The sequence below is a fragment of the Zonotrichia albicollis genome, chromosome 6 (genome assembly GCF_047830755.1).
Source record: "Zonotrichia albicollis isolate bZonAlb1 chromosome 6, bZonAlb1.hap1, whole genome shotgun sequence".
NCBI classification, from domain to species: Eukaryota; Metazoa; Chordata; class Aves; order Passeriformes; family Passerellidae; genus Zonotrichia; species Zonotrichia albicollis.
Genome location: NC_133824.1, coordinates 40,995,797 through 41,022,298, shown reverse-complemented (window position 1 = coordinate 41,022,298; position 26,502 = coordinate 40,995,797). Strand labels below are relative to the sequence as shown.

Sequence of the window (26,502 nt, the reverse complement as noted above, 5' to 3'; positions counted from 1 at the left end):
ATTAGCATTTAATTTGTAAATCATGTTTCGTGTTCTTTAAACTTCAAAGGCTTCTCCAGACAAAAATGAATTGGAAAAAGATACAAAGTCTAAAAGCTAGGGTGCCTTAAGTTCCCTCTTAGGATCCCTGTTTGGAAGGGAAGTGCCTTAGTTTGTTCAGATGCATGATACACACGTGTTATGATGTGCACAAAACTCAGTTCTTGAAATCATCCTCAAGAGAAACTGGACTTTTTGGGTTGAATGGGAAAAGAGCTGTGAAGGCTTTGTCTGTGGAAGGGCAGAGAACATCACCCTGTCCTTCCACATCACTGACGAGGATGACTTGCAGCTTGTCTCTAGTCAAGTGTGTGGAGAAAGAAGTTAGAGGGTAGGCAAAACTGAAGATTATTAAATTGTGCCCAGGGATACATTGTCAGGCAAATAGGGATATATGAACCCTTCCAGGACAGCAGCTGACTCAGAGGAAGCAGGGAAAGAGATGGGTTTGGGAAAGGATTTAAGGATCAGTGAGTTCCCACCATGACACAAACCCCCCCCAGCAGAATATATAAGGAAGAGATGAACAAGCATCCCCATCAATGTGCAAGGGAAGACACATGCTGTGGGTCCCCTGTGTGCAGCTCAGCCCTCTCATCCATCAGCAATTTTTAATTGCTGGGAAAAAAGGTTAGGATACACCTTAAAATCACTAAGTAAAATCAGGAAGGTCCTCAGTTTTTCTGGCAGAGGAAAACCAAGTTTTTTCTGATCTGAAGAGCTTACAGCACAAAGAGAAATGACAGACAAGAGGAAAAAACATTTTCATTGAGGGAGATGGAGAGATTAAGTGATTTGCCAAAACTCCCAGATGCAGCTTGTGACAAGTAACGTGTTGGACATTTAAGTCCCAGGCTTTTGACCCTGTGTAGCTGAGACTACCTGAAAGCACCCAGCATCAAGTTAGGAGGTGAATCCTCACTGCTCTGTGATCAAAAGCAATGTGCTTTCAGAAACTTGAGACAAGCCTGGCCTACATCATCCTATTCTAAATGCATCAGCAATGATGGTTAATGGGTGAGATTTACCTATGGGAAATCCAGCAAACACCTTGACTATGAAAACTTCCATCACTCCCGGAAACTTCATCAGGCGCAGGATTTCTCTGATGCTAAACAAGCTGCCAGACGGTGATGTGCCTGCAGAGGATGACATATGGGTTAATATTCTGATTATACAGGCTAAGGGTAGAAAGCAGCAAACTCTGAGACTCTGCTCAGGTTCAAAACCCACTCAAAACCCACATCTCTGCTGCATCAGCTTTGTGCCGGTGGCAGGAGGTTGGGAGCTGGTGCCAGATCTGCATGTAGAGGAATCCTCTGAGACAGTGGGGTTTCCTCCCCTGTCAGACAAAACTAACCCCCAGCAGGACCTCCACAATTGCCTTTTCTGAGACTGGAAGACTGCAATTCCACATGGAAGAGTGATCAATATATTTGGAATAATCCTCTTCCATAAGCTCAGCTTAGACATTGAAGCATCAGCATCTCAAGGCTGGGACCTTTTTACCCTCAAATCAACTCCGAGGTCCTTCAGCAGTTCTTGCAGCATGTCAATCCCCTGCCCTTTTTCATGTACTGTTTTTCAGAAACACAAAATACTCACTGTGCTCTGTCCTGTGATGGTCCGACTTTGGTTTAGTCTGAGAAGGGATCCAAAGCACTGCTATCAGGGTGTTGATGAGACTTCCCACCAGCCCAACATATGTAGGAACATAAACACTGCAAACAGAAAAAATAGAGATAATGGATAAATACCATCAACAAGGTGTTTATATCTCCATCCTGCAAAGGCTTGGGCATTTGGATGAGGAACAGTTCCCTTTCAAGTCACAGTACATAAGGAATTAAAAGAACTCATTTCATGGAGGGTTTGGAAATGACCACAGTTTGAAATTTCACCAAAAGATGGCTATTTTTATCAAGATGGTTTATCGTTTTATTCATAACAGGGTATAATACAATGCTTTTAAATCTCCAAGTGTCAGGGGAAAGGAGCTTTTCTTGGTTTAATGAAGCTTAGAAATCTTCCCACAGAAAGCACAGCATCTGCTTGTTAGAATCCACCTAATCCTTGTCTAATCCCCAATTTCATTAGTCTAAGTCTCATCTCACTCCTTGAAATTTCTCAGTGAAATAAAATGAACTTAAGGAAAGTACTCAGGATGATTAAGGATGTAGAATATGGCCTACAAGCAGAACTAAACCCACCAGGGAGATGATACCATTTGAAAAGGAGGCCTTAAAAATAAAAACACAACTAAAAAACCTTCTGAGAAGGTAAACAGCATTTTGACTGATGCACTTATCTTTCTCCAAAGGTGCCGCAAACCAAACCAATATCAATGACCAAACCAAGTTCAGCTATCTCTCAGAGCCCCAAACATTGAATCTTTAACAGAAGTGGGGCCACATCCTTGGATGTAGACACAGTGAACAGCAATTATTAACTATAGTTGTACAATGATAAAAAGGAACAATTACAACTTATCTAAAAAACACAAACATTAAAAAGTCAATAGAGCCAGTAATTAGTCCCCAGTTATCACTGTCCTCTTAAAAGAGAAGATTAGGAAATTACTCTTCCTAGTGTTTCAGGGTATGTGGGAAGATTCCACAATCTAAGGGACTTTAATGTTAACAAACACAGTAGAGCAAAGTCCAGGCCTGGAAGACTGAAACTGAGAGAAGTCAAGCTGAAAACAAAGAGGGAAATTTGTTTTAACACTGAGAGCAATTATCCACTAAACCAGTTTATTAAAAGTCTCCCCCATCATGAGAACTCAGTTAGTTGTAGGGTTTCCTAAAACATGTGCTTGAAACCAACCACAGGAAGCAGGTTTGGGATGGAAATGCCCAGCAGAAACACCAAACATTGATGTCATGTAGGGCACAAGACAAAGTGACCACCATGGTGCCTTGGAGGCACCAAAATTTAAGCCTTTTGAACTTCAGCAAAGTAATGCCTGGATTTCAGCAGAGAAGGCTTTGAAGTTTTGCAGATCCATGCAGCCTTGGAGGTGAGTGTGCCATCCCTGCATTGCCAGCACCTGTGCTGTCACAAATAAGATGTAAAAGTGATCTGGGAGCCCCCAGCTGATGCTCCCTGTGATCCTGCTGATAAGACACTGCTTATTGCCTGTTTTTTTTACTGCTGATTTCCTTGCCAGGCTATGGTGCATGTTTTTCATTAAATAACCAGGAGCACCAATTGTAAAAGCCTCAAGTTTCCTCCATGCTAGACAAAGGTGCAGTCTGAATAATTTCTGGAGTATTATTTAAGCCACAGAGCAAGACAGTCAAGGATTGAGATGCAAACAAGCAACAAAATCATCAGAGAACAAATATAAATATACATATTATACACACACACACACATATTCCCGCTAACAGTAACAGCGAAATCCCAGCTGAATATTTTAATTCTCATTAATTATTATTAAAACAACAAAGCCAGATAATATCTTTCTACAAAAGGACTTAGCACAGTAATTTAGACCTGCTGTCTTCCATCCACCAAGCTGCTTCACTAATTAACTCAGACCACAAAATTAGTCATTTACCGGATCATTACTTTTCATTTTTAGTGCAGCAGATTGCCACTTGCTAAATTAAAATTATATGCCAAGCAGTTCCCAAACTACTAAAATCAAATTTGTGGACAAAAATTTTTTATCCAAGACATCCAGAATTTCTACTTTGCATTGCAACATAAAGTAAATTTACTAAGAAAATAAAAAGAATAAAATAACCAAAATAATAGCTGCAGCTGGCTAAATGTGTGTGGGGGGCTGTGATAATTTTTTTTTTTTTGGTTGTCTGGTTGTTTTTTTTCTGGGAGTTTCTCTATTTCAAGCTTTCATTTTGATATATAAAACACATCTCAAAATTTTTCATCAGCCAGAAAAACTTCCTTTCCAGCTCTACTTTTTCCTGAGGTAGTCCAGAATCCCACATACCAATGTAAATATGTTTTACTCTTCACATCCAAGAAGAATTACAGTAAGCAATGACAGAAGGATCACTCTGTAAAACTATAAGCAAACAATGCCCTGTGCTCACTTCACTGCAAGCACAGGACTGTTAATTCACTGCTGTGAAAGGGAGAGGAAAACCTTGACAATTGACATGTTTGGGAAAACTTGGGCTTGATATAACAAATTTGTGAAATTTTACATGGCTGCTTGCTGAAATCAGAGAAATCCAGTAAAATACAGAGCTCAAAACTGTGTTGCCCACACAAGCCTGAAGCAAAGCCATCTGAAAATCCCTTTTCCTAAGCACATCTTTCTGTAAGTGCTCCATCTTTTTCCACACATTAAGTACTGTCATTCCTTGATGGAATGGTGAGGAAGGTACACCCTACAGTTAGGTGCTCTCCTATCTCATCCTTCAGCAGGGACAAATGCTGAAATTTGACAAAACTCACCTGTGTCCTGGAAACCACCTTTTGCATTTGTTTGTTGGCTCATTTAAGAGAGATGAGGTGGAACCAAGGGAGGTGGTGGTAGGAATGCTTTGCTGGGTGGGGAGCACCTGATGAACAAGAGCTGGCTCGTGGTCACTCGTCTGTTTTTTTTTTTTTTATTTAAACATCCCAACTTTTCTGCTGATATCAACCAGAGTCCTTTTGCATGCAGCTTGGTGTTTGGCTTCCCAGGAGGAAGCCTCACCAGGAAGGGATGCAGTGGCACTGTTAAGATAAATGAAGTACATCAAGCAGGTTGCTCCCGTGAGACCTTTTCCCATCCTCTTCCCCTTGCTGCTCTCCCTCTCCTCCCTCCTGGCTGTCCACAAACCAGCCATGTGGAACCAGGGTGAGCCCTGCCAAACCAGCAGCAGATTTCCTGAGCAGGGCAGAAGAACAAAGGCTGCGGGCAGGACTAACACAATTAAATTAAATGGAGCAAAAGGGCACAGCAGCTTTGGCAGCTGAGCTCATTGTATGGCCTCTTCCAGCTTCTTGTTGATTAATGAGAGATTAAGGGCCTTTAATGTCCTGGGCTTTATGGCCAAAATAACTTGGGTAACTTTATCTGTGCACTTCAGCATGTTATTTATAATTCCTCTGCTTTTTAATCTGCAGAGAGAGCCCCTTCCTGACTTTTGTCAGCAGCCTCCTGGTCTTCCCTGTGGACTTTTACTAGCAAAGCCCCTTTCAGCTGTCAGCTAAAACCACAGCTGCCCACTAATTTTTTTCCAGCCCTGCTATGAAGCAGAGGAATAAAGAGCATTTTCCTGTCCTGCTGATGTATTCCAATCTCCTGCTTTCAGGAGGATGCAAACACTTTGGCGGCAGGGAGCAAACACTTGAATCCAGGACTAGGAGGAACCAGGGTCAAGGAGGAATAGTTTTTGCCAACATGACTAGCTGCAGCTTGTCCTGACATAAAACTTTCAGAGAAGCAGGAAGAGAACATGAGCACAGGGACCTGGAGGCCAGGAGCCCGTAACATCAGCCAAGCACTGTTTAATAACCTAACAATAGCCTCTCCTTTTCACTTTCCTGAAGCCAATAAGTAAAATGTGGTTGTATTTAAAGCATTCTTTTAAAGAGTTTTAAAGGGTTTCAAAAAGTGGGATGGCCACTTGCCACAGGACCCATGGTGTGGGTCACAAGGCTTGTTTGGTAGCCTGTGGCCATGGAGAAGGGATGAGTGGCTGGCAGCTAACATTACCCATCTGGAAACTCCATCCTAAATGCTGGTGGGAAAGCAGAATTGATGATAAAACCATTAATAGTAATGTACTGGAAAACAGATTGACCCTCAAAAAAATCCTAGGATCCAAAGCCAGCTGGAGGAGGGTTACATTTCTTCCCATCTAACACTTAACCAGCCCCTCTATTTCCTGGCAGGTAAATCCCAACCTTCACCTCCCAAGGGCAGCAAAGTGAGGAGCTAATCCATGTTCCTTCACAACCTGCTCCCATCAGGATCAATTAGTGTGAGCCAAATGAATGCAATCAGAGCTCAATTTCTGAATCAAAACACGACAGTAACACAGAGGCTTTCCAACTCCTGTCACCTGCCCCTGAAGTCAGAGGTGGCACCACATGCAGCATCTGAAAAACCTGGCAAGCTTTAGAGCAAATGCAGCTCTTGGAAAGCAGGGCCTGGCCAAAAAAGAACATGTGGGTGTGTATAGGTACATACATAGGTACAAATACATGTGCAGAGCATTTCACAGCAGCTTTGAAGCAGTGCTTTCAGCAAAACTTCCATGAAAACTCAGTCCCACAAAGGCATGTGCAGTATGCAGGCACCAGGCAGTGGACCAGCAGCAGGAGAGGCCCCTGGCCAGGATTTGCAGGCATATTTCCAGCTCACAGACAGGGAGCCTGAGCAGAATCCCAGCTGGTGCAGTGCCACGCAGGGATTGGGCACGGGAGCCTCCTGCCTCCACCAAGGGCAGCTACAGCAAACCAACAGGGGCCACAGCTTTGGGCTGCAGCCCAAATTCCAGTCCTCGCTCAGGGGCAATTCCCATCTTTGATTTCCTGCCTGAGAAGCCTGGGATAGACCATGGAGACAGGTACCTAGGGGAGGCTGCCTGTACCACAAGATGGTATCAGTGGCTCTCCCATTGGCATTCCAGCCACAGAGCCCTGTGCTGCAAAGCCCAGGAGCAGAACACACGCCTGTGATTGCACAATTATCCTTGAGTCAACGCTGCAGCGATTCTGTCGATTCTTTCAAGGAGGAAGCAGTTCCCAATGATTCCCCAAGGATTAAAGGATCAATGTGTATTTCACAGTGAATGGGACTGTGTTTGTTTTCTTTCTCTTTTCCTTAATAAAGTCAAAGTTGAACATGGAGACAGCACAAATTGTTTTTTAGTGACTCACTCCTACTTCAAAACTGCGCTGCATAAAGCCGGCATTCATGGCCGGCCCAGATTCCTTAAACAGCTCTGAGAGGACTCTCAAGATATTTCTTTGATTACAGTTTGGCCACACTATCCCCTCACACCCTTGGAGGGGCAGATATAGGTGAAAAAAAGCTGGTGAGTTAAAAAGAAAAGCGAAGCAAAAAACTGAGGTGGAAAAAAAAGGTTCAGGTGAAATCACGACACCAAACCATGGGCTCTGGTAACCAGCTTTAGGTCTGTAAAAAAGTGAGCAGTGACCACTGAGGTCCTAATAACTTAGTGATGCATAAATTACTGCATAACTCATTGTAAATTAGTGATGGTTTTGTTCAAGAAACTCTTTTACTGCCTTGCTGAATGCATTTCTTCTCTGACCCATTGTGGTCTGGTCTATATTGTTAAGATTCTTCCTAAATATTAAAAAAAAACAAACCAAAAACCAACTAAAAAACCCAAAAACCCAAGCACAAAATTCCACCAAGCCTTCTTAAAAAAACAAATCCACAAAAGCCTCAACGAGAAAAAGACTTATTGAGCTGACAGAATTTTCCCACATTTCCTAGGATGTTCATGCCAATGTACAGAGTTAGTCCAGCTTCCACAGCCCAGGGCAAGAAACAGCACAATAACAAACATAAACTCAGACACCCCAATGCTCTCTAGACTTCAAGGCAGCAATACCAGAGCAGGACCACCCATCACATTACCCATGCCTTTGAGAGGAAAACAAAACACCCCCAAGTCTTCCATTCTGCAGCTCCTACTCCTGTCCTCATGGAAAAAACATCACACAGAGACATGGAGAAGCATGTTCCCCATCTCTTGACACAGAACACAAAACTTGAGTGGATAGCCACCCCTTCCCATGCATCAGCAGAAAAAGGGGGAAGTTCACCCTCCTGATGCAAATGGAAACCATTACCAGGTTGTCCTTTTTGCCACATATGCTTTAGATGAGGAGCAGCAGAAGTTGGCTGCTTTGAGCAGAGCAGGAGGCTTTTTCTCACTATGGTGAGCTTGACATCACTGCAGGCTGTCCAGGGAGGGAGTGAGACTTCACATCCACACCCTGCAGAGAGCCCCTCACAGGGTGAGAATGAGTCACCCACAGACAAGTGCTCATTCAACTGCTTATTTCTAGTGGCAGCCACATCTGGAAAATTCATGTGGTGTGGAAGGAAAAAAATACGACGAGGGGAACGGGCAGTCTCCATGGGCTGTTTCCGTCAGGACTGGGTGAGGGAGGGGTGCTGAAGATTGGCACTGGTGCATTAGCAGGGCAAAGAGTCAGGAGTGGAACCACAGGGGTACATCAGAGCTGCCATGTGCTGGGGACATCAGGAACAGAACAGCCATCACCAGCCCTTGGAGCCACCTGTGGATTAACTTTTCTTAAGGGACATTCACTCCTGTGTGTGTCACCGACCCAGCACAAGGAGGGCTGCAGGTGGCTCTTAATACTCAGCCTTGAAGAAAAAGCACCAGGGCAATGCAGGGCACTGAATAAAAAGCATTGGGCTTCTTCCATGGGGAAAATCCTCCTTTGGCAGAGCTCTCCAGGTAAAAAGTGTTTTGTATGGATGGATAAGGCTGGCTGTCCATCAGGGGCTCTGCAGCATGAACATGATCTATACCCACCAAGCGCCTGCTGCAGAGAAAATCCCAGCAATGAGAAGCAGCTGGAAGGAGCCAGCCCCAGCCCTGGCAGATCCCGCTGCCAGAGTGGGAAGGAGATCCCTGTGGCAGGATGCTAATGCCCAGGCAGCTGGAGGTCCCTGTGGCAGGATGCTAATGCCCAGGCAGCTGGAGCAGCCTGGCCATGCCAGGTTTGTGCTGCCCCATCCAGCGCAGCAGCACTGGGCTGATTGCCAGAAGAAGGATCTCAGTCACCCTTCAATAAGATGTGGGTGGACCTGCTTGCTTTGCCCACAGTCTGCCGCTAATTTTGAGTATCATTTAGCCTCGTGTGCTCTTTTCTCTGATAAAACACCCTATATTTCCAAATACTGCACTTTCCTCATTCAGAGCTTCACTTGTTTGTGTGATTATTGCTTTTCCCTATTGCACGGCATCAACAGTCCCACTGGCACCTCGGTTCACTGAACACCTGCACACCTACATGAATTTATAACAAATGGGGGAATAAACTGCATTCCCCAAAAGATTTTAGTTATTTTAGGCATTGCTTTCTTCACACTTCTATACAGCATCACCCTGCATGCCTAGAAATGGAGAAGTCTAGCCAAGGACCAGGTATGAGCTGCACTCCCTGAATGGGGGCTTGCAACACCTGGCTGTGATCCCAGCAGTGCTAACTAATGTTGGATGAGCTGGGACAGGCTGAGATAGGCATCAGGAAGTAGGTGTTGGTGGTCAGTGCTCACATCAGAGGCACCCCACTGGTGAGGCTGGGACATGTGCTCTTCAACCTATCTGTGCTTGATCTGGCACTGCAGTGAAGTAAGAAAATTTCCTGAGAATACACAACTAAAAGAACAGCCAGTGGGGAATTGCATATGGCCCTCACAGGGCTGAGGGATTGGGCAATAACACAGATTAGATTTAAAGTTGGATAAGATGCTTGCAGGCTAATCAAGTCCTAAATTCATACATGAAATTATGCTTTCTGAACTGCTTATTTCTGGAGCAGGCAGTTAAGAAGTGACTGACATGGTCATTTCCATCACAAAAACTGGGAAGCACCAAGTGAAACTGTCAGAGACTAATTCAAAAGAAAGAGAAAGGCCTAATTCTTCTTGCAACATGATGGTCTGTGGAGTTTGTTGCTACTGTTGTTGTGGAAGCAAAAGGTTTGGACAGGTACAAGGAGAGATTAGATAAGCACTTAGAAGAATGATGCACTGAAGATTACTAAAGCATCACAAATCATATTCACTCATTCATGTCAGGAAATCCCCTGAGCTGAAAATAGTTGGAGGCTGGAAAAGTAATCAGAGAAGCATTATGCAAGTTTGTCTGACTCTGGCTCTTCACTGGGACTCTTACTATGATTTTTGTCAGAGAAAGGATAAGGACACTAGATCACATTGAGAGGCAAGTGCAGTTTCCTTCCTTCCAATCAAACCTGTGTCTCCCACCACCATGTCACAAGCCAGACAGGCACATATTTGCTCACTCATTCCCTGGAAAATGCTGCTTTTTTTCCTGCAACCCTAAAATGTTACAGAGAATAAATAAGCATAACTCTCACTTTGTGTTTGGGAGGACACGCAGCTGGAAGAGGTTAATGTCACATTTCAGTCCAAGAAATGTTCATGTATCTATCAAGTGACTGTTGAATATAACACAAAGATGCAGTCACCTATCTCTTAACCTTTTTCTTGGATACTTCAAAGAAAGTAGTATTACAAACATATTTTGGGCTTCTCCCCCACCTTCTTCTTCATGTTGGTTTGTTCCCCAACAGGTAGTAAAGCCTTTAAGTATTTTTTCAAAATTACCTAATTAAGCAACAAAAACTACTCTTCCAAGCTCAGAACGTGGTAAATTATTAAAATGCTCAGTTTGGGTGTGTTGCTGGGTAAGGACTCCCACACACAGACTGGTTGAAGGTGAGCTTGCTAGACTACTCAGTGACTCACCACCAAACACATCATTAATTATATGTTACAGCATGTCTGACTTCATAGAGTGCTGTAGGTGGTGTGAAATAATCTCTGAATGAGTTCAAGCTTTTTCCAGCTTTTATGAGGTTACAGTGCTCCAGACTCCAAAAGACTCAGCTAGGCAGGAAACTGTTGAGGATTTGCTGTAGTAACCTGAGCTGCACTCCAGCACGTCAAGTCTTGACTCCCAGCAGTGGCTTTGGAAGATCTGCAGGCTTGGCACTGGCTGGAGCTGCTACCTCTCACCCATCATGATGCACTCACTCACAGCTGGCTCAGAGCAGTGTGTGGGCAGAGCTGAATTTTGCTGCCCAAGGATGAGGGGTGGGGTCCGGTAGTTCCTGCCAGGGGAAGGGGTAGGATTTGGCAAAGAAAGGATGGAGAGATCTGGCAAGCCACTGCCTTTTTTACAAGCACTGAGGAGTGAGACAGTGACTGCTGCTTCCAAGAGGACCTTTCCCACCTTCCAAAAGCAGACACAGAGACCAGATGCTCTGGCTTTGTGCAAAGACTGTGCCTTCTCAGCACTCTGGCAAGCAGACAACAGTACTGTGGGCAGATAGACTGATGCTGCAGGTAACAACTTATTTTGCCAATCTTGGAGGTGTCCCAGCATCAGCCCACTGAGGCACTCTAGTTTCTCCCTCTGCCAGTCTCTTTTGCAAGCAATACTGCTGCAGTGATCCCTGAGAACAACCCTTGTGTCGCACAAAAGCAAGGACTCTCTCCACCCCCCACACCCACAGGCTTTGAGGTAAATAAATAGAGAAGTCGTTGGTTAGCCAAGTCTGACACTTAAAATTCATCTCTTAACAGGACTGTGCTCATGTGAATGACATTTTAAAGCTACGTAATCCCTGGCAAAACAAGTTAATTCTTAACCTTGAGGTAAGTAACTGTAAATGCAGCATCCTACCAGAGGTATGGCACAGACTGATCTTGCCTTGGAACAAGCAGTGGCAGCCAACACCTCCCTCCTCAAGGGGAGAAAAACCTTGTCATGCTTCATCAAGGGCTCCAGCACCTTTTGTCTAGTGAGACCTTTTAATGAAATAGGACACATTAGGACTAATTTTGTATGGGAAGCAGTGTTGAAACACTAATACCCAAAAGTCACAAATAAGGCATTTCAAGGGTCAGGTGGGAGACTTTCCAGCACCCCACTGCAACCTCTCTGGTTGCACAACAGGCCCTTGAAACCAATCCTTTCTCCAGCAAAGACAGAGCTGAGGGCTGTGGGGCAGCTGAATTGATTTCATGAGGAGTTTGACCCCAAAAGGAGGCGTGTGCATGAGATGAGTGAGTCACTCCATTTCAATAATGGGCGAAACCATTAACTGAAGGCACACAGTTTGCTTGTTTGGGCAAGCTTCCTATGCTCTAACCAGGAGTGGTCTCACTGCTGCTCTGTTTACAGAACTCCTTCAATTAAGTACTTTGTTTCCCTCATCCATAATGACAATGGTTTCTGCATGTTAAATATATTCAGAAAGGAGGTTGCTCTGGGTTTCGCATTTGCAAATTGGAGTAGCTTTCTCCTCTGCACAGTTGGTAGGAGAAACCCTAGCCAAGGAATGGCTAAGAAACTTCTCACTGAGGGAGGTATTCTCAACTACTTTGTTTAGCATAGTAGGAAATTATTTGGGTTAAAAAGCACATTCAACATTAACTAAAGTTGCTTGCACATTCTGGAGCAATGAATGAAAGCAAACTGAATGCATTTTATACCAGTCAAACGTAATTGCCAGGTCTTCTATTCATCCTGGGTATTTTGGTGGATTCCAGCATTGCCAAAGCCCTGAACACGAACATCCTTTAACTGCAGAGCTGCTGCAGCAGTTGCATCTTGAGCTCTGCCTCCCACACCTTTGCAACTCCCCTTAGGGAGAGCAACTCCCCTTAGGGAGAGAAAGCGCTCGGTTCTTTCTTCACACCACGTTTCATCTTGGCCCCACTACAGAGACCACCCACAGGGATGCCAGTTAGCATCAGCTGCATTGTGCTGAACTGGTATTTGTGGGAGCACCCACAAATGTGGGAACCACATCTTAGGCAGCCTCACGGGCAGCTCTCCACCCAGCCACCCGCTCACGGCACAGCCCGCTCCACTCACCGCCCAATGGCAGCAGCAGCAAGCTACCTGACAGACTCGTGTGGAAAACTGGGAGCAGTGTTTACCGTATTTTTAGTTGCATTTAATTGCAAATTAGCAGTTGGAAACCAGGAGGAGTGAGGGAGGTGTGAGCTGCCAGCTGTCTGCAGAGGAGTTTGGGAACCTCTGGTGCTCCATGGCTGTGGCTGAGCGGGGTGAAGCGCCCGCCTGCTGCACGCTTGGGGCTCGCTGTGGCTGCAATATTTACATCTCAAGCCATCTAGTGGTGCCAGAGCCAGAGGCCACACACTTCTTTGGCAGGACATCCTAGGGAACACCTGCATTTCAGGTGCTACGAAGGCAGCAAGGGGCCATGTTATTTAGTGGCCAGGAGCGCTGATGATTTCAGACTGGTGTTTGTGGTATCCTGGAGCCTTGCAGAAGCTGGCTGCTTTCAGTGCACCAAAGAAGTCCACTTAAACAGATAAACTTATTGATTAGGAAATTATTTATCTTGAGATTGTTGGCTTTTTTCTTTTCAGTGCACAGAGGGAAAATTACATTTTCAATTCACATCAGTTTTACTTTCAGCAGGGCAAAACCATGGAAACAAAGACTTCAGAGTGCTGCCAAGCCTGTTGGACGTACATCTGTACAGCACCAGAGAAATGCTGGGGTGTCCAAAGCACACAATCCCCAGACCTGGGTCTGCATCAGTCCTTGTAAGAGACTTGTTATAAAGTTTTTCTTTCTTACCTACAGAAGCAGACCCAATGCAATGGCAGCTGAAAACCCCCACACTTGAAATCTAACAATTTGTCTTCATAATATCCCTGTGGGTAGTGGTGGTGCAAACAGCCTGGATATACTCACAGAAAACCTGAATGCTCTAATAAGATCCCATAAAGACCATGGTGGAAATAAAAAGCCTTAAAAATCAGGTGTCTCACATGCAAGTTTAGTGCTCAGACCAGAGCACCAGTTTTCCTCTCCTCTTTTTTTTCCCTGGATCCCCCAAGAGCCATTTCTGCCCAGCCACAACAGTGATGCAATGGGAACCCACAGCTTGCTGTGTCTCGCTGCACCCTGACAACACAACAGCAGGACCTACACATTACAACACCACTTACGAGAGATGCACACACATGTTGATTTTGAAAATGCGTGACATCCCTATTACTGTTCCAAGAATTCCTCCCCAGGAGCCTTGATGTTGCACACTGGTGTCAGCTGGCCCAGCTCCACAAGAACCAGGTGCCCCAGGAACAGCCTTCGCCCCGGGGACACATCCTAGAGCCCTGACTCAATTTAAGCATGAATTTGAGTCAGTGGAAACTTGTCTGAGGAAGGACTGAGTAAAAACCACAGGGTGAGAATAAAACAAGCAGTGAAGATCCTGAGGAATTAGTAATAAAAGCTGCAATCCTGGCAGCAGCAGGGCCTGTCATGGAAAAGGGGCTGGAAAAGATCAACTGCGGGCATCATGGAAAAGATGAAAGTCAGTAAAACTGAAAATGGTTTAAGATCAGACCCAACATCAGCGGCACAGATGTGATGGCTGCCAATCCCCATCAACATGACATCAAAATCCAGTACAAAGAGCCCAGCTAGAGCACAGGGATAGGGATTAGCAGTAGGAAAGGACCTGAAATTCACTACTCTTCAGTGAATTATCAGATAGCAGCAGTTGAATACAAGAGGTGGTGAGTTTAGTACCTACATATTTACTTTTAATCCCTGCTTCAGATCAAGTCTAGTAGACGTCTCTGACAAGGGTTATTTTTTAAAATTAGGTTACACAAACTGAGCACAACTTATTGTATTTACAGACACAGCCAACAAACCCTGCATTTCAACTACACTAATACGATGATGTCCTAAAAGCAAAGCACCGTGGAATTTGAAGGCTCTGGGGATATTCTTTGTGAGTTGCTTTAAGTCTGGTTAATATATACCTTTAATTTCTTCCCCAGACTTCTTGTAAAATCCAAACATAACCAAGAGAGAAGAGAGTACTCAAAGATCAACAAACACGTGGAAAAATTTATCCCAGAAGGAACATGAAAGCCATCTGCCCGAGACTCCCTCTGTACTCGTCCCACAGATGTGAACAGTGAGAGATTAATGTTCTGGTGGCAGAAAAAGAGTGGCCAACCCTGGTCCTGTTGGCATCAAAAGAAACTGCACATCCAGCTGGCCAGAGAGCTGGTTTTGCCAGGAGCAAATTAGCCCTGAGGCCAGCCAAGACTTTATCGGCTGGAAAGTCCCAGTCATGAGTGCTAGCTGCAAGGGGCAAAGGAAAAAAAAGCAACAGGGAAAGATCAGGCAGGACAAGCCTGAACATGTTCAGTTTGTCCTTCCTACGTTACAATTATATCCTCATTCCTCAGAGCAAAAGGCAGTTCAAAGACACAATAAATCCCTTTCTAGTCTTGCGCTTCTCAGGAACGTCATGGAAACGGAACTGAAGTGGTTCCCAGAGATAAGGTGACAAAGTAAAATTAAACCCTTCCCTACAGCAACACTTTGGTAAAATATCAGCAGAGAAATAGAGGTACCATTCAGACACATCTATGGTATTCATCTGAGGAAACGGGACTGACCTTAGAGTTTCAAACTGATCATTTTAACATACTGCTCCTCACACTCTGCAGCTGTTCCTCTCTTTTCATTGCCTCTAAGGCTCATGCTAACTTCATTTAATTGTCTGGATTTTATTGTCAGGAAATGCAATTCCCTTTTGGGGTATATCTTAATACATGCTTCAGTTTAGGTCCCAAGAAATTTGGGCTAAAGCACTGTAGACCAAGGATGGATTTGGAGCAGGCAAAGCCTGAGTGACCAGATAAAGCAGCCACCAAACAGGAGATTGTTCAAAGCTTTTTCTTTCATCCCTTCAGGCCAATGGAGGGGACAAAGAAAAGAGAGAGAGCTGAAAGACAAGGCAGGAAGCACACTCAAGACAGAGCTGGGAGGTCTCCAAGGGTGTTCCCACTCAGTGCTGTGTCCCTCACAAACCAAACAAAGCAAAACCAAAGGCACAAGGAATAATGATGCCACAGGGACCAATTAAGTGGCAAGGGGAAAATAATTGGATCTTCAACTAAAATCATGTGCTAAACAGCCCTAGATAGCAAAACATTAGATAGCTGCAAATGTAGACATGAATGGAACAGACAGAAAAAAAAGGCTCCATCATCTAGTACCAAACCACACAGAAGCTGTCCAGCACTTGTGCTGAAATGTTATGATTAAGTGAAATAACAGTGGCTTTAAAAATTATTTTTTAATCTGCTTAACACCGAGACTTTGATAGAGTATGGAAATCACCCTGTCCATCATCCCAGCTCTCATTGCTGACATAGATTCATGTCACTGTTACAAGTTACAGCCTGGCACAGGACAGACACCTTTTTTTACCATAACTGGGCTGCATGAGATTTTAATTACCCTATTGAAAAGCCATAAATATTTCAGACTGAGTCATTTCGGGTACACTGGATTTTTTCCTGCCTTTCACAACGTCAGGGAATTTCTTTCCACCCTGCAGCCCTCAGGAAAGGGGCACATGGCTGAAGGAGTCAGCAGTCATGAATAATCAGGGAGGGACTTCTCCAGAAAAGGGCACCAATGTGAAGAAGTCTTTCTTCTGGGGCGACATTTGCATGACTGAGGGGTGACATAATAATTCCACAAACAAAAAAGGCTTTATACCCACATGGTGGCTTTCGAAACCTCTCTGCACTGACTTGGTCCTTCCCTTCTGTACAGCAGCATCACATTTTGGGGGCAGGAATTTAGGCCCCGTCTCTGCAGCCATGGCTTTATCTCATTCTTTCTGGCTAACGCAATCCCACAGCTCACATTAGCAATGCCATTTTACGGGGCACAGCATTTCACTCAAGTGCTGAAGGATTTATTTCTGCTTTGGTATGAGGGCATAAGAGGCAGGTAGAGCCCAGGGGGAGAGACATATTTTGGTAAGAGAAACATCAATATACAGGCGGAGTTGAGGTCAGTGCCTGGACACCAGCTTGCAGTGATGGAGCAGCAAGAAAAGGCAGAAACGGTATTGCTAGAGAGTGAAAAAGAAGCAGCATGCCAAGACCATGCCCTCAACCCCCTCTCCAAACAAAAAAGAAAAAAAAAAAACAACCCTAGCCCCATTAGACACTTGGGAGCTCCTGAAAGAGCTACACTGAAAAGGAGGTGCTGAAGTGCAGCCAGAGGAGCTGCGTGCCAGGGCACATCCTTGTGAAGGACTGTGTGTGCTGCCAGGGCACCAAACTGGTGCTGGAAACGCAGCCAGGGTGTAAACACATGGTGCAGATGATCAGACTGAGGCAGAGCTATTGTTTCCTTTCCAGCATGGGCTGTTTGCCAGACATGGACCTCTGCTGAGAGATAACAGAAACACATTTGAAATTCTGGAGAAAACCCATCGTTTTGGGGTAGCTTGTTTTTAAGGAGAGGGCTGAGCAGTGATCTAAGGAGTAAGAATCAGCCAGTTCAGACACCCCCCACCCCTAAAAGCATCTGGGGGCTTTCAGAGCAGTGAAGCAGGCGCTGCAGGAAGGATGGATGCTGGACCAAGCCCAGCCTCCCAAGCCTGAGGGGATTCGCTCACGCTGCCGGGAGCGGGGAAGCCGTTTCTCACCAGGATAGGAAGTGGAGGGCTTGGCAACAAGGCAGCTCTCCCACAACTCTGGTTACGCAAACAGCTGCCTTCTGCTGGGTTTCAACATGCTCCACTGCTCCAAAAATAAATTTCCTGCTTGATTTGATAGCATTAGCAGGAGCAGGGAGCGCAGCGTGAGCGGTTGTGCCGCGGCACACTGGCTGCAGGTTGCCACTGGGCTCCTGCAAAACCCCAATTCCTGATTTTGGCAGAGGGACCTGATTGCACAGCAGGGAAGGCGAGCAGGGTGACAGCATAAGCCTTCTCTTCCTCTCTGAGGGGTTTTGACACAAGCCTGGACAAAAGTACCCGTCACCTTCGTCCTTTCGGGCCCCTTTTCCAGAGCTGACATTTCCCAGCCCCTACAACTTGTATCACTCATGGCCTGTACCCAACACTCAGCAACCAAGCAGGGATCAGCGCCAACATAAAGTTCAATGACAAAGTCACTGCTTGCTGGGTGATTGGGGGAGCTGTGCTGCTCCTGGGCAGAGTTGCTGGTGTTCTCCCACAGCACAAGCAGCAAAAAGCTGCTATCATGCCTTCTTGCATTCGCCAGTGGATGACTTTGTGTCTGCTTTGGAGGTTGCTGGAATAATACCAGTCCAGGCCAGTGCTTTGGGAACAGCAGCACTTGCCATTCCTAGCTGGAATGGAATTTGGATATGAAATTTTGCCCTAAGGTGCATCTTGTTTCCTGTTCCCTATTCCCAGCCCGTTATCTGCATGTCCCTTCCCCAGGGCCTGCCTTGGGGGGACTCCTCCAGATGCCTTAATCAGATTTGGAAACCTTGAGTAGTGCAGGGAGTTAAAGACTCCAAGGGCCAGCTCATTAGCACCACACTCCATGGCCTGTGCCACACCAGCAGCACAGCACACCAACCTTCCCAGCTCAGGGCCTTACACAGGGGTCAGCTGGTACCTTCCAGCTGAAGTGCAGGTCATGTTTAGCAAAGAGAGGAAGCAGCAAAGTAAAATTCAACTCACTCATTAAAACAGCAGCTGCAGGCTTCAGGGGTGTAGAGCACAACCACAAAAATCAGCGTATTTTAAGGTAATCCTCTTATACTTTGAAAGAAAAATTGTGCAATGGCACATGTTTATGCTCATACCTTTTAAACCCAAAGAGATAATGAGGGATGATTCCACCTGCCCTGCACCACACAAGTCTTACCAACCTTGTTTTCCAGAGCCATTCTTTGAGCCACACAATGTTTTATGAAAGATGTCCCCTGGCCATGACTAGAAAAGTAAAATGGGTGATGAACACACCGCTGCTTTTGGGGAGCTTCATCAGAAACTAACCTTGGAAGGTAAAGCCATCAAAAGAGAGGAAGGGTCCCCTCAACCATCCTGCACAGGACATAACTGCAGGATGACACTCCAGCTTTCACACACAAGACAAAATTTGCATCTGAGCTGACCCAAATGCCAGCTGGGGCCTCTCCTGTCACTGCTACAATAAAAGGGAATAACCCTGCAGAGAAGGTGACACCCCAGCTGCAAGAGGACCTGAGCTGGGCGGCAGGACAGGACTGGTGGGAAGAGTGTACAGGCTGGTTTCTGTGCTCAACTGACCCATGTCTGCAGCAGCTGCTGCTGCTGCTCCCACAGCCCCGGGGAGTGCAGATAAGCAGCAGTTCAGCTTTTCCAGACATAGCACAATCCCTGTTTACAGCCTCTGGGCTTGTCTTTTCAAAAGAAGGAGCTAGGTGTCTATTCTTGCAGGAAACCAGGTGTGTAAACAGTTCAATTAATATACCCAGCAAACTGTGCTCTAGCACAGCAAAGAGGGCTAGTGGAGACAAGCCAAGAGCACAGGAGCCAAGGAAGGAAAATATTTTTAAAGAATATGCCTAATTAGAGATGGGCCTGGGCCAAAAGTTCATATTTGAACACCTGGAATAGCCCAGGGGAGCAGAACGGTAACCTGAACCCAGATCCACATTTTGTAATTCTCTCCTCTCCCAGATGAAGTAAAACCCAGCCCCAAACCCAGCCCACAGTTGGAGCTACAGGTTTCCAAAAGCCAAAGTCTGGAGATTTGGCTTTCTACTTTCAGCCTGGTTTTGGCCAAGTCATTGTGCTCAGCTACTGGTGCCCTGTGTTCCTCTCACCCCACAGCACCCAGTGCCCTGCTGTGGGCCCACCATGCTCCACTCAAGGGCTGGCTCTTGTTCCCTGCCATCCCCATCTGCTCCAGCATCCTCAGCACTGTGACCAAGCCCAGCTTGTCTCTGCACTCCCTTCTCCCTGCCCTCACAGGAACAGCTCCTGGCAAAGCAAGAAGCCTGCCCTAACTCAAAGCCCAGTGCCTCCACTCTCAATGCCTGTGAGACAAATATTGGCAGCAAATCCCAATTTTGTGCCAAATCCCCAGATTTAAGGCTTGTTTTGAAGGGTACAATCTGCATGTCAGGGAAAGCCCCCCCCATGCCTTTTATGAATGCTTGCAGAAGAAGCAGACTCCCTTTTCTGCCCTGCAGCTCAGTTTTCAAGAACAGACAACTAAACTTCTCCCACACCTTATCAACTCTTTTGTCTGTAGATTTTCTTTCTAGCAGAATCACATTTGACAAAGAAAGGTCAACCTGATCCCCATAAAATCACCCTGTCACAGGCACGTCACGCATTTCAGACAGCTTGCAAGGCTGACTAAACATTTACTTTTGGATGGCTCTCTTCCAAAGCCCAGAAATAGATCCCAGTTCCCAGTAAGAGAGTGCCTGAGCGTGCCATCAGATGGCTTCACTGCCCTGCCAGAGCATGCCACTTGCATTCCTGCGCTTTCCCCCTCACTGGGTGCCACCACCGAGCTCCCTGCACATCCCCCAAAGAGAGGTGAGGCCTTATCTCCCAGCTGGATTATTCCTGGTAGGTATTTGTCACTCCTTTTTCCATCATCTGACCTTGGGTCCTGTTAGGCTGAGGTAAGTGACGAATGCACAGGGCTCTGCATTGCTTTCCCAGTGGGCACCCAGCCACTCACCAGCATAGCTGGAGAAGAACAAATAGCATTTGCTCCCACTGGATGCTGCAATATTCAAGGAAGAGTTTGTGTTCTGAAAAATTTAAACAATTCAGCTCCACTGCTGTTCAGAGCAGTTTTGCACCTTGAATGTACTCTTGTAGCTGTTGTAACCTTCATCTCCAAGAAATAAAAAAAATTTAAAAATACTGATCTGACTTTATACAAAAGTACGGGGAAAAATTATATAATCCTTCAAGGGCCAAGAGTCTCTGTCTGTAAAGTGCTTGCCACACAGCACCCAGGCAAAATCAAAATGATGCAACTTTTGTTAGGGTGTACAGATTACAATCAGGCAATTACGCATCCCAGACCGTGTAATCACATGCAATGAGAACACACGTGGGTGTAGGGTGAGGTGTGAGCCTGGTGTCACCAACCACAGCCTCCTCCGGGTACCAAAAGGAGTCATTCAACAAATGCTTTAAAAATTTATTTTCTAAACATCACTAGATTCAGAAGAAGGCCTCTTTCTGTCATGAAAAGGAATTCCTGAAAGACTGGGAAACCACCAGGACTGCACTGGAAAACATTAGCCAGAAGAATTGATCTATCATCTGTCTCATATCCAACTGTGTCCGGACAGTTGGAAAGGGAAGGGGGGAAAAACCCATCACACACAAGACAGAATCTGTTATACAGCTTTATATCAGAAAAAACCTCTCCAAGCTTCTGTAGGAAGTAAGTTTAAACATCTGATGCATGAACAACCTCATCTTCAATAACCATTACTGTCTTTCATCTCCCCTTTTTTAAAAGTCTCAGAACAGCATTTAAGACTCTGGCCTCCTGTAAGCATTGCTCAGATGCTCCCCAGATGGCTTTTCCTAGGGGATTTCTAATTATTCAGGGTCTTTTAAACGCATATCCTGCAGGAATCTTTTAGGTTTCTGGGGCTTTCCTTCCTTCCTCTACAAATTTCTTTACCCGGAGCTTGATTTAAAACCAAACTCAAAGGAAACACAATGACTTCAGTATGTCTCAGATCACATACCCTGGGGTAAAAGAGAATTGAACCAAATCCCATAAAAAAATGGTGCAGATTTCAAAGGGATTCACAGTGAAGTTTTGTAAAGATGTAATTAGACCAAAAGTTTTAGCTGAGAATATAATGGAATAAAGGAACATTTAGTGAGACTCAGAAAGTTAATACTGCAAATAGACTACAATGGCTTGGACATGCAATCCCCTCTCCTCAAAGAAAAAGAAATTAAAATCGAAGCAACAGTTGCTGTAATAGCAGCTAAACAAGGAAACCTCTGATTCTCAAAAACTCTCACAGTTTTCAGATCCTGAACTACCTTAAATGGATCAGACTTCCAAAAGTGCTGAATTCCTATCTGCTGAAAATCCACTTTAGACAATGCTAAGTGGAAGATGAAGAAAATCACAGTAATTTCTGGAAAGCCTGGCAACTGCTTCTGCATAAGAGGGCAGCTGGAGAGCAGAGCCAAACCCCTTACATGATGATAAAGCAAAACAAATAATTTCAATGAACATATAAAGCTTTTGTCTCTCACAGGCCATCCAAGCAATAGCAAATAACAAGACATGCTACTCTTCCAACTCTGCTGCTGCATATCCCCCCCAAGTGGGATACAACCCCATAAGAGGTTGTTTTGCCACCTGCAGATGCTGACTGGGCAAACTGGGAGTGTTCCAGTGTGTCCTATGGCACAGACACGCTGCTAGCTCAACACACAGTGCACTAATGGACTGTCACCATGGTGTCTCGCCCCTCAGATCCCACCATGAGCATTTCCCTCCTCTTGGATCAGCATCTTTGTTTGCCAGCAGTGCTTATGGTAATTTCCTGCACTGCTTGGCACAACACAGGGTTCAGCACAAGCAGTCAGGAGCTTGTGATATGAATGCTACAGAGAGCATTTGATAGAATCACAGAATGACTTGGGCTGGAAGAGGCCTTAAAGATCACCTATTTCCAAACCCTTGCCATGGGCAGGGATATATCCTACTACATCAGGCTGCTCAGAGCTCCATCCAACCTGGCCTTGAACACCTCTAGGGATGGAGCACCCAAAATGCCTGTGCCAGTGTCTCACCATTCTCACAGTAAAGAGTTTATTTCTAACATCTAACCTAAGCCTGCCCTCTTTGAATTTAAAGCCATTACCTCTTGTCCTGTGACTACCCAAGTGAAAACTCCCCCTCCATCTTTCTTATAGACCTCCTTTATGTAGTGGAAGGTGCTTTAAGGTCTCCCCAGAGTCTCCTCCAGGCTGAAAACCACCAAATCTCTGAGCTGCCTTCATAGCAGAGGTGCTGCAGCCCTGGTGGCCCTCCTCAACAAGCTGACATCCTTCTTATGCTTGGGCCTCTAGAGCTGGATGCAGCTCCCCAGGTTCTCTTGAGAGTGGAGTAGAGGGGGAGAATCCCCTCCCTCAACCTCTCTCCACACTGCTCTTGATGCAGCCCAGGACACAGTGGGCCTTTTGGGCTGCAAGTGCACATTGCTGGGTCATGCTGAGCTTTGCCTTCTAGAGCAGAAGATCCTTTCTTCCAGCTCCTGCTTTTGCTTTCTTGGCTGTCACTTGGGCAGTGTGGCTGGGACACTTGCCAGTGAAGACCAAGGCAAAAACATCATCCATACCTCAGCCTTCTCCATATCCCATGGAACCAGGTCTCCTATTTCCTTCTGGAGATGGTCCACATTTCCCACCATCATCCTGTTATCAGCCACGTGCCTATAGAAGCTTTTCTTGTTGCTCTTGATGTCATTGGTCAGATTTAATCCTGTCAGGGCTTTTGTTATCCTAACCTGATCCCTGGCTACTTAGATGATCTTTTTGTGTTCCTCCCAGGCTAACTGTCCTTGCTTCCACCCTCAGAAGGCTTCCCTCAGACACTCTCTGTTTGAGTTTTTCTAGGAGCTGCTTGTTCGTCCATGCATTTCTGCCTGACAGCTTTGTTGGGATACATCTCTTCTAATCTTGCAGGAGGTGATCTTTGAATATCAATCAGTTTGCTCAGACCCCTCTTCCCTCCAGGGCTTTATCCCATGGCACTTCACCAAGCACACCCCTGAGGTGGCCAAAGCCTGTTCTCCTGAAGCCCAGGGCAGGCAGATTGTTCTGCAGCCTCCTTGCTGCACTGAGGTTCTCAAACTCCACCATTCCATGGTCACTGCAGCCAAGGCTGTCTCTGAGCTTCACCTTCCCCATCATCCTTTCCTATGCTGAGAACAAGGTCCAGCATAACACCTCTCCTCACTGGCTCCTGTATGCCTTGGAGCAGCAAGTTCTCTCCCCTCCTGCATTGCTTATGACCCATTTTGTTGTCTCTCCCAGGACCAGAGCTTCTGAACACAAGACCACTCCTATCTGAATAGAGGGTGCCATTTGCTCTGTCACCCTGGCTGGATGGCCTACAGCAGACCCAGACTATAATGTCACTTGTCCTGTCCTCCCTTTGGTCCTGACCCATAAATCCTTGGTGCTCTCTTCATCCATCCCCAGGCAGAGCTCCCTGCAGTGGCCCCACACACTCCAGCTGCTCACTGATGGGACTCTGAGGAGCACCAAGAGCTTTCTGATGCTGGAAATACCTTCTCACTTGGCTGCACTATCCCATGGTTTGTCAGGTGAAAGAGACAAGCCGAAACGAGTGAATGCTTGGGGTAGCCTGGAGATGGCCATTCAGAAACCCCTTTGCCCCCAGCCACGTCCACTGCCCAGATGCTTGACACACCTTTGGCTCTGCTGGTGTGGCTGTGAGCAGGGTTTCATAAGGAGACCAGAGCCAACAAAAGCCCTGGGTGGGGTTGTGGAAGCTGCTGTAGTTCATGAGAAGGTCACTCCTGTTCCATTTCATTCTAAACACCCCATTCAAGCAGTCTGCCCTTCAGTCTGGCCCACAAGTAAACTGGCACCTTGTGACAATGGGGTGTTGCATCTCTCCAGCCACCCAGCAGCAAGAAAAGCACCGGGGATGGCTTTAAAGCCAAGACCAAAGCCGTACAAAAGGGCTGCTTTTCCACCCATCCTTTACAGCAGGCACATTTCAAGCAGGAGAAAACCAAGAAAGCAGCAGCAGTGAGTGTGCTGTCCCTTCTTCCCCTGCGGCAAATGAAGGTCTACTTTGGAAACACTCCTTCCTTGAAACCCTAGGGCCCCTTGGTGCCCTAATCTTACTGCCCCAGGTGACACAATACATCTAAAATCTGTCTCCTGCAGAGCTTCACTCCTCATCTCCCTAACTCCAGGAGTCTTAACTCCTCCCAGCCCACCCTTCACATGCCACATCCGCACATCCCGACCTTCCCTCCCTCCCTTGTCTGATAGTCCTTCCCACACAAGCACCACATCCTTCCTGCCCTGGCCTCGCCACAAAGCTGGGCTTGTTAACTGAAGCAGATCAGAATGAAACATAAGCATGACCCTTTGAATCAACAGGATTAAGAGAAGTAAAGGAAAGGGCTGGCGGCCTGAATATGCACAAACACAAAGGGAGGAAGGTAGGGCCACCTCAGGTTGCCCTGGAGGTCCCTCTGCTAGGCCTTGCTGGGCTCAGCCTCCGGGACTCTTCCAAGACAAAAAAAACCCTAACCTGGCACTGACTCTTTACAAACAACTAAGAAAGAAAGGGGGAAAAAAAGGAAAAAAAAACAAACAAAAAAACCCACAAAAAGAGAAACAAGCCCCCCAAAATGGGATGGTAATTTGGCTTACAAGGACTCTGCCTGCCCAGGGCACCAGGGGATGAAAAAGAGAATACATCCAGGAAAAGCAGGATGTATTCCCTCAAGGTAGTAGATATATTTGCATGAGCATACCTTGTGATAGAGAAAGTCTGCATCCCAAAGGCTGTATGATCTAAATAGCAATATTGTAAATGTATTGGATGAGGGAAGGAAACACTATCTCATTGCCCTGTATTATGCATGAGAAACAGCAGTGCAGAGGGATGGGATAACTTACTCACATCACAGGAAAATCACAGCAGAGCCAAGTCCCAAATCCCAGTTCAGGGACTTAACCACAAGCTATTCTGTACCTTCTATTTTCTGTTAACAAAGAAAACAGTATTTTCCTGGATTTCAATCCCCAGTGATACTGCTGGATTTGCTGCCCAGTCATGAAATAGTCCAGGAGTGGGAAGAGCAGATGAAGCTCTAGTGAGTCATGAGCAGACACTGCCTCATTGTGCAACCTGGGCTGTGAGGGTCATGTCCAGCCCTCCAACTTGACTTCTGCTAGCAAGGCCAGACGTAAAATACCTTGTGCCTTTTCATAAAATTCCCATTTTGGTTTCATTGTGGGTTTGTTGCCCCCACTTTTTACTTATTCCTTGGGGCTGTTAAGCCAGGCTTAACAAGAAAAATCAGACACCACCTCACAGCCTAGAAGGGACCCAGTTAACAACAGACCAGGCAGGGCTCTGCACTGCACAGCACCCAGGGCTTTCAAAGCATCAGGGGAGGGGAGCAGTGTTCAAACACCCATAATTGCTCAGCAGAGCTGACTCCACAAACACACACACGCTGTTGATTGCGATCTGGTGACCACGCACACCGAGTGGGGTTTCGCCCGCCCGCCGCCCCCTCGCTCTCTGACTCCAGGCATGGGGTGTGAAGCAGGGCAGTCTCCCCTGGTGCACAGGCATGATGAAAGCTGGAAAAGGCAGCAGGGAAATTTCCTTAGCTCCCCTGGAGATATCCACATCCCTCTGCCTTTTATTTTCTATCTGCCTGTTTGTTTGGATAACTGTTGTCAGCCCATGGAGGGAAACCAGGCAAATCCTGCCAGGAGTGCCTCTTACCATGGCTCTGGTGCAAGTCAATCTCCAGCAGCCTCCAAACCTCAGCTCTCTGTAAGCAGCACAAACCAGCCACAGGAGAAAGCTCTGGGTATCTTTCTTTTCTAAAATGCATTTTCACCATGGTTACTTTGGGAAAATGAAGCAGCAAACCTCTAAAGATGCTCAGGAGGTAGGAGGGTGCTATGGGGAAAAGGGGCAGGTGGCCATCCCCTGTGAGCTGGCACTGCCTCACTCACTGCCCTCCCAACACAATCCCTGCAGAAGGCTAAGTGGGAATGAGGGTTTTGGAGGAAAATGGAGAGCACACCTGATAAAGCTGAGGAAGGGGCTGCCAACATCCCCCCATTAGCTCAACCCAAGCCAAGCCCTCCTTGAGGGCAGCCACAAGGCAC

At 46.2% G+C, this 26,502-nt stretch overlaps 1 protein-coding gene across 2 annotated transcripts in view; it reads right to left on the bottom strand.

The window, feature by feature from the left end:
• Window positions 1–26,502, bottom strand: part of SLC67A1 (solute carrier family 67 member 1) — a 77,848-nt gene that overhangs the window by 21,768 nt on the left and 29,578 nt on the right. For both annotated transcript variants that reach the window (XM_074543322.1, XM_074543321.1), the window contains 2 exons: window positions 1,645–1,760; window positions 1,068–1,178 (listed from right to left, as the gene is read on the bottom strand). In XM_074543322.1, coding sequence (XP_074399423.1) covers window positions 1,068–1,178; window positions 1,645–1,760 — 227 coding nt within the window. The remainder of the gene's footprint in view (window positions 1–1,067; window positions 1,179–1,644; window positions 1,761–26,502) is intronic.